The sequence below is a fragment of the Bufo bufo genome, chromosome 7, assembly GCF_905171765.1.
Source record: "Bufo bufo chromosome 7, aBufBuf1.1, whole genome shotgun sequence".
Classification (NCBI taxonomy): Eukaryota; Metazoa; Chordata; class Amphibia; order Anura; family Bufonidae; genus Bufo; species Bufo bufo.
In genome coordinates, this window is record NC_053395.1 from 11,097,507 (window position 1) to 11,106,418 (window position 8,912).

At 47.5% G+C, this 8,912-nt stretch overlaps 1 protein-coding gene across 1 annotated transcript; it reads left to right on the forward strand.

Moving 5' to 3' along the window:
- The first annotated feature begins 2,732 nt into the window (after positions 1 to 2,732).
- LOC121008322 (E3 ubiquitin/ISG15 ligase TRIM25-like) lies at positions 2,733 to 4,704 on the forward strand. Its single transcript, XM_040440777.1, has one exon. It carries the CDS (start codon positions 2,754 to 2,756, stop codon positions 4,323 to 4,325), a length of 1,572 nt encoding a protein of 523 aa, XP_040296711.1. The 5' UTR covers positions 2,733 to 2,753; the 3' UTR covers positions 4,326 to 4,704.
- The last annotated feature ends 4,208 nt before the right edge of the window (positions 4,705 to 8,912 follow it).

The following is an 8,912-nucleotide window of genomic DNA, read 5'->3' on the forward strand; positions in this document are numbered from 1 at the left end:
TCTGTAAAGACACATGCATCAAAAGATTCATTAGACTTCTTTCCTAACTGAGGTCCTTCTCCTTCATTTTCCTTTGTAAAAACTGAACAGAAATATTCATTGAGGCAGTCAGCTAGTTCTTTATCTTCTTCCATATACCTTCCTTCTTTTGTTTTTAATTTGGTAATTCCTTCTTTTAGTTTCCTTTTTTCATTTATGTATCTGAAGAATGCCTTCTGGCCTTTTTTTCCTGACTGAGCTAATTTCTCTTCTGCCTGTGCTTTGGAAGCTCTTATAACTTGTTTGCCCTCTCTCTGCCTAATCTTATAAATTTGTCTGTCATCCTCGTTTTGTTTTTTTTTATAATTCCTAAATGCTATCTTTTTGTTTTTAATGATTTTGGCCACTTCTGCTGAGTACCACAGTGGTCTCTTCCTTTTTTTGCTTTTACTGACAAGCCTAATGCAATTTTCTGTTGCCTTCAATAGTGCCACTTTTAAGTAGTCCCATTTCTCCTGGACTCCAATGAAACTGTTCCAGTCTGATAGGGACTTGTATACCACTAATCTAATTTTAGAAAAGTCTGTTTTTCTAAAATCTAAAACTTTTGTTTTTGTGTGGTGTGACTCAGTCACTGTACTTATAGTAAACCACACTGACTGGTGATCACTAGATCCCAAGCTTTCCCCTACAGTAATATCAGATACCAAATTCCCATTTGTGAATACTAAATCTAAAATGGCCTCCTTCCGGGTTGGCTCCTCCACTACTTGCTGTAGAGATAATCCCAGTAGGGAATTTAGAATATCTGTACTCCTGGCAGAACTAGCTATTTTGGTTTTCCAGTTTACATCTGGAAGATTGAAGTCTCCCATAATGATAACTTCCCCCTTCAATGTCATTTTAGCTATTTCCTCAACTAGTAGATCATCTAATTCTTTGACTTGGCTAGGTGGTCTATATATCACACCTACACGAGTTGCCTTATGATTATCAAGCTGCACGGTAACCCAAACTGACTCTAAATTGTTCTCACTAACTTGTATCAAATTAGATTTTAGGTTATCTTTCACATACAGGGCCACCCCTCCCCCCTTCTTGCCTTCTCTGTCTTTCCTGTATAGAGAGAACCCTGGTATTGATATATCCCAGTCATTACTCCCCTTGAACCACGTCTCAGTAACAGCCACTACATCTATATTCTCAGATGCCATTATAGCCTCAAGTTCATTGATTTTATTTCCTAGACTGCGAGCATTTGTAGACAAGACTCTGAGCTTGTCATTTCTTAACCTTTGTGCTACTGCCCTTTTCTGGCATTGTTTCGGGGGGCAGTTGGACTGCTGGATTATCACTCTTTTGCCCCCCTTTCCTAGTTTAAATGCTTCTTAGCAAATACCTGGAACTGTTCACCGAGGACATTCGTTCCTTTGAGAGAAAGGTGCAAACCATCTTTCTTGTACAGTTCTTTTCCATTCCAACAAGAGCTAACATGAGACACAAAGCCAAACCCTTGGTTCAGACACCATTCACCAAGCCATACATTGAATTCCTTAATGCGCATCTTCCTGTCATGCTGAAGGTTATGCACAGGCAAAACTGCAGAGAATGAAACAGTTGATGCAACCTCCTGTATATCCTTTCCAAGTGTGTGAAAAGCTTCTTTCACCTTTGAAACCTCATTGCAAGCCAGATCGTTTGTCCCAAGATGGAGAATAACATCCACTTCCCTTTCCTGCTTTGCTTGCCTAACAATATTAACGATCCGTCGTCTATCCCTGCTAGCGGTAGCACCAGGGAGACATCTCACAACACCATTCTCCTCAAACTTCACACCTCTTATGATGGAATCGCCCACCAACAGCTGCTTACTATCAATCCTCGCCTTCTCCTTTTTGTCTTTGGCTGCAGTCTTGCATACTTTAGGCATGGGAGATGATTGTTTCTCACCCACTGTGCTTGAGCCATCCTCCATGTTGCTCTTGCACTCTGAAAGTGCTGCAAATGAATTATGGAGAGCCACAGACTGTGGGACATGCCTTCTATCCACAACTCTCAGTCTACCAGAACCTACAGTAACCCATCTCCCTATTCTAGGGGGCCTCTGTGGCAGTGGCATTGCAATGTTCTCAGCCTGAGTTTGTTTAGTGGTTAATTTAAAAACCTCATATTTCAAAAAGGTAATTTCCTGCTGCATTATGGAGAGCTGTCTACAGATCAGACAGTATCCAAACCTCTGAAGAGTGGAACCTGAAATAAAAGCACAACAATTCCTGCACAGAACCAGGTCTGCCATTGTAAAGAGGGGAAAGATTTTAAACAAACAACTCTTACTTGTTTAGATTGTATCCACCTCCAGATTACCTCCTGAGTATCTCCTGAATATCTCAATGCTCTTGTAAATCAGCTCTTGGTAATCGGCCTATATTCGGAGGACTTCTGGCACAGAGATGCTTTGCTCTGCAATCTGTGGCTTTTCTCTGCCCACGTCGAGTCTAATAAAGTGGGCGTGGCGTGGGCGGGGAAGGGGAGGGGCCGGCAGACCCGTCTCATTTACCATTTTCTATGTCTGTTTTAGGTGTAGAAAACTCTCCCCAACATTTCTGATGGACTCTTCTTCTTTTTTTTTTTGCACTGACATTTAGTGGGTTTACTGCTTGTTTCTCAATGGAATGCAATCTCTGAGCTGCAGGGGTTAATTCCTCTACAGGAGCTCTCCGCCCTCTTCTGAGAAGAGACTTTATCACTTTCGGTTCCTGCTCCTCCGTACTACAATGGCGTCTGCTGATCTGAGGGCCGAGCTGGACTGCTCCATCTGCCTGAGCCTCTATACAGACCCCGTATCCCTGAGATGTGGACACAACTTCTGCCGCTCGTGTATTGTGAGTGCGCTGGAGGCGCAGGAGGCAGCTGGAGTGTATTCCTGTCCTGACTGCAGAGCAGAATATCCGGAGCGTCCGGCCCTGGAGAAGAACAGGAAGCTGGGGAACATAGTGGAGCGTTTCTTATCTGCTCGGCCTGATATGGAGGAGACCGGGATCTTCTGTACTTACTGTACTAAGTCTCCTGTCCCGGCTGTGAGGACATGTCTGCACTGTGAGGCCTCCATGTGCCATGAACATCTCGGAGCCCATAACAAGTCAGTGGATCATATATTAACAGAACCCACCAGATCCTTGGACATCAAAAAATGTTCCCTCCACAAAAAGGTTCTGGAGTATTACTGCCCGCAGGACACGGTTTGTCTGTGTGTGTCCTGCTGTCTGGTCGGCGAGCACAGGGGACACCAGGTGGAACTTCTAGATGAGGCGTCTGAGAAGAAGAAGAAGAAACTGAGGAAATATCTGGAGGAACTAAACCCACAAAAAGCAAAAATTCAGACGAAACTTCAGAATCTGCAGGATCGTCAGAGGAATATCCAGGAGAAGGCCTCTGATAAGAGGAAGAACGTCAGGAAGTTATTTATGGACATTAAGAAACAACTGAAAATGGCAGAAAAGAAAGCGCTGAGCGAGATCTCCAGGCAGGAGGAGAAGATTGTGTCCCAGATATCTGATCTGGTCAAGAAGCTGGAAATAGAGGCGGACGAGCTGTCCAGGAAGATGCGTCACCTGGAGGAGATGTGTCATGTCACCGACCCAATAAGACTCCTACAAGAAAGTGACATTACAGTATGTGGTCATGGAGATGATGAGGACACAGGGGGAGATGGTGGAGAGGGCAGGTCTGAGGATGGTCTGGATGAGGTTCTGATCTCACTGACCTTACACCGATCTATGAGGGATATTGTCACCAATGTCACATCAGAGCTCGGGCTCCATGTTCCAGACATATTGCTGGATGAGGACACTGCTCATAGACGTGTGAAGATATCAGAAGATCTGAAAACAGCAACAAGAACAGAAGAAGAACAGAACAGACCAGAATCACCGGGAAGGTTCCTGTATTATCCCCAGGTGTTAAGCAGATGTGGCCTCTCCTCAGGAAGACATTACTGGGAAGTAGAGTGGGACCAGAAAGGAGAATGTGACATCGGACTGTCCTATCCCAGTATAGAAAGGGAAGGACGGCGGTCTAGTATTGGATGTAATGATAAATCTTGGTGTTTGTATATGTCTGGTGCAGGATGTGGAGTGTGTCACCGCTCAGTCAGATCCCCCCTCAGTGTAGATACAACATGTCCTAGACTTGGGGTCTTCTTAGACTATGAGGCCGGGCGTCTGTCCTTCTATCGGCTGTGTGACCCCATCAGACACTTACACACCTTCACCGCCTCCTTCTCTCAACCCCTACATGTTCTCTTCTGGTTGTTGTGGTCTGGAGCCTCTGTTAGAATAATAAGCTGAGGCCGATGCGTCCACGTCCCGTTATAATCTCCGCCTATAAGTCACTATATGGCGCTGTATGGGCGGAGCCTCCGATCCCACAATGTATATGGCGGCTCTATGGGGGGGGTTACTGTACGATTATTTTATATTCCTTGGAGATCAGATCCAGAATCGATGCTTGAGACAAATGAAAAGTTACGTCGTCTGCGCACGAGTTCGGGTGAACGCACATCAGATCCGCAGCGTATCCGCACCAATACCTGCAATGTGTGATTACGGTTTTTGGTGCGGATAAGATGCGGTTTTCCACTGAAAAGGGTGAAATCCGCAGCTAAAACCACAAACATAACTGACAGGCCGCAGATCTGGGAATCCGCACGGAAATAATCGGCGAAGTGTACGTTAGGGCTGTCGAATATAATCGATGCATCGATGCATCGCGATTCGACCCCCGGCGATTCTGCATCGATGCGGTTGCTTTAAATAATCGATGCATGTTGACAGGGCCGCTGATAGGTACAGCTGGCCCAGTTGTACCGGGCCCGGCCCCCCCCCCCGCTTTCTACGTTTTTTTTTTTTTTTAAATCGCCGCTCAGTACTACCTGCCTGCTTGCTGTGCCTGTAGGGACTATTTCCTCTGTTTCGGGCGCGGAAGAGTATCTCTTCTCTTCTCTCTCCCGCGCCCGCTCCTCTGCTCTGCTCAGTCCCGGAATCAAGTCCCGGCCAGCTTGTCGGCTGTTTTTTTTACCGCCGCTTCCGGGTAGGTCTTCTGCGGGACTGGGCGTTCCTATTTGATTGACAGGCTTCCGACCGTCGCATACTGTGCGTCACGAGTTGCCAAAAGAAGCCGAAGACCGTGCAACATCGACTGTGTCAGGTGGGGGTCAGCGTCTGTGTCAGGTGAGGTGGCCAGGTGGGGTCAGCGTCTGTGTCAGGTGGGGGTCAGCGTCTGTGTCAGGTGGGGGTCAGCGTCTGTGTCAGGTGGGGGTCAGCGTCTGTGTCAGGTGGGGGTCAGCGTCTGTGTCAGGTGGGGGTCAGCGTCTGTGTCAGGTGGGGGTCAGCGTCTGTGTCAGGTGGGGGTCAGCGTCTGTGTCAGGTGGGGGTCAGCGTCTGTGTCAGGTGGGGGTCAGCGTCTGTGTCAGGTGGGGGTCAGCGTCTGTGTCAGGTGGGGCCCCCTGATCACCCCCCTGTCATTGATTGCCCCCCTGTCATTGATCAACCCCCTGTAAAGCTCCATTCAGACGTCCGCATGATTTTTACGGATCCACTGATAGATGGATCGGATCCGCAAAACGCATCCGGACGTCTGAATGAAGCCTTACAGGGGCGTGATCAATGACTGTGGTGATCACCCCATATAGACTCCCTGATCACCCCCCTGTCATTGATTACCCCCCTGTCATTGATCAACCCCCTGTAAAGCTCCATTCAGACGTCCGCATGATTTTTACGGATCCACTGATAGATGGATCGGATCCGCAAAACGCATCCGGACGTCTGAATGAAGCCTTACAGGGGCGTGATCAATGACTGTGGTGATCAAAGCTGCATTGACGGATCCGTTCTTCCGATCTGCGCAGACCTTTAAATCTGTGAAAAAAATAAACACCGGATCCGTTTTTCCAGATGACACCGGAGAGACAGATCCGGTATTTCAATGCATTTGTCAGACGGATCCGCCTGACAAATGCATCCGTTTGCGTCCAGATTGCCGGAATCCTCTGAAAAACAAGGGGACTTGGGTAATAATCTTGATGCATCGTGATGCATCGCCGAATCGAATCGAATCGAATCGTGGACTTGATAATCGTAATCGCATCGAATCGTGAGACGAGTGAAGATGCGCAGCCCTAGTGTACGTGATCGGGGTAATCTCATACACTTTGCTGTAATTCATTACGGTTTTTCCACATGGGAATTCGCCTGGAAAGACTGAGCGTATTCCGCAGCGTGCGCAGATGGCCTTCGGGTACAAGCGCACGCTGCGTATTACCTGCTGGTTTTCCAGAGTGAAATAATACCGCCTAAGCAGATGGGATTCTCAGTATCTCATCTACACGGAGCGGAAGTTTCCTGCGTCAGGAGTGACTGCGGAGCGGATCCGGAGATCTGCGGCCGGTGGATTGTCCGTGCGGATTTCTCCCTTTACAATGCAGAGGAGGAGATCTGGGGAAATCCGTGTCAGGATCTGCAGGTAACAGGTGTGGATCCTGGAGCGGAGATACACCGCCGAGTGCACGGACCTCATGGGGGCATCATTAACCCTTCCCCGTCCTCCACGGAGGTCGCTGTAGGGGCTTCTTTATGTTTCTGGGACACATTTGGGGAACATATAATTATTAATCAGCTTTTCCTATTTCTGTAGAGATGTGACAATGTGACGCTTCTTTCCGCACTATACGCGGCATTTGTTGTGTTTTTTCCCTTTTTATGGAATAAATGTCTGACTACTTCTGTCCATCAGAGTTGTCGGTCCTATCATCTGGGTGTCCGTGGTCTCCTCCGCCATCATGTCTGTTATAACCGCAGGTAATGAGTTCTGCAATACACTGGATCTGTACAGCGCCACCTGCTGTTCTCGTCCTTATCTTTGGCCGCTCGCGCTGAGCTGGTCGCACGCGCTCAGTTTAAGGCGACGTCTACACGACGAGGTGTCTTGGTCCCAACCCTATACATTGTGTTAGTGTGAGAACATACCGCGCTCCGTATTGTGCCGCCTATAGAGCTCCCATTGTTGTGCTCGCCGCCTGGACTCAGCACTTTTCTAACTATCCCCTGTAATGGTCGCCTTCCCTGCGGCGCAGCATGTCGGACGGCGCCCGCGCTACGTTACTGTCGGCCGCACTTCGCCATGTCTAGTGATTAATACTGTACGGTTTTCATGCACATTCTGTTCTGTGTTTAGCAGCATTATATGGCGGTGTATGTGGCTCGGGGTGCGGCTTTCTAATACTTCCCTCTCTGTGTCGCTGAACTATTGTAGAGCAGCCGCGCAGCGACCGCCTCACGTCCTGGAGGCACGAGGTTACTGGCGCCTCTCAGTGTAACTGACGCTTTTCTTCTCTGGAGGGTTTTATTTTGTGCTTCTCATTTTCATTTTTCCGTTTGTCGTCCTGCGGAAAAGTGTTAGGAATCCGCTGTACCTGCCGTTACTTACTGTATGTAGCAGAGTTGTATGTCTGTGTAGTTGAGCAGTGTATGCAGCAGAGCTGTATGTCTGTGTAGCTGAGCAGTGTATGCAGCAGAGCTGTATGTCTGTGTAGCTGAGCAGTGTATGTAGCAGAGCTGTATGTCTGTGTAGCTGAGCAGTGTATGTAGCAGAGCTGTATGTCTGTGTAGATCAACAGTGTATGTAGCAGAGCTGTATGTCTGTGTAGTTGAACACTGTATGCAGCAGAGCTGTATGTCTGTGTAGTTGAGAAGTGTATGCAGCAGAGCTGTATGTCTGTGTAGTTGAGCAGTGTATGCAGCAGAGCTGTATGTCTGTGTAGTTGAACACTGTATGCAGCAGAGCTGTATGTCTGTGTAGTTGAGAAGTGTATGCAGCAGAGCTGTATGTCTGTGTAGTTGAGCAGTGTATGCAGCAGAGCTGTATGTCTGTGTAGTTGAGCAGTGTATGCAGCAGAGCTGTATGTCTGTGTAGTTGAGCATAGTATACAGCAGAGCTGTATGTCTGTATAGTTGAGCAGTGTATGCAGCAGAGCTATATGTCTGTGTAGCTGAGCAGTGTATGTAGCAGAGCTGTATGTCTGTGTAGTTGAGCATAGTATACAGCAGAGCTGTATGTCTGTATAGTTGAGCAGTGTATGCAGCAGAGCTATATGTCTGTGTAGTGGAGAAGTGTATGCAGCGGAGCTGTATGTCTGTGTAGTTGAGCAGTGTATGCAGCAGAGCTGTATGTCTGTGTAGCTGAGCAGTGTATGCAGCAGAGCTGTATGTCTGTGTAGATCAACAGTGTATGTAGCAGAGCTGTATGTCTGTGTAGTTGAACACTGTATGCAGCAGAGCTGTATGTCTGTGTAGTTGAGAAGTGTATGCAGCAGAGCTGTATGTCTGTGTAGTTGAACACTGTATGCAGCAGAGCTGTATGTCTGTGTAGTTGAGCAGTGTATGCAGCAGAGCTGTATGTCTGTGTAGTTGAACACTGTATGCAGCAGAGCTGTATGTCTGTGTAGTTGAGAAGTGTATGCAGCAGAGCTGTATGTCTGTGTAGTTGAGCAGTGTATGCAGCAGAGCTGTATGTCTGTGTAGTTGAGCAGTGTATGCAGCAGAGCTGTATGTCTGTGTAGTTGAGCATAGTATACAGCAGAGCTGTATGTCTGTATAGTTGAGCAGTGTATGCAGCAGAGCTATATGTCTGTGTAGCTGAGCAGTGTATGTAGCAGAGCTGTATGTCTGTGTAGTTGAGCATAGTATACAGCAGAGCTGTATGTCTGTATAGTTGAGCAGTGTATGCAGCAGAGCTATATGTCTGTGTAGTGGAGAAGTGTATGCAGCGGAGCTGTATGTCTGTGTAGTTGAGCAGTGTATGCAGCAGAGCTGTATGTCTGTGTAGTTGAGCAGTGTATGGAGCAGAGCTGTATGTCTGTGTAGATCAACAATGTA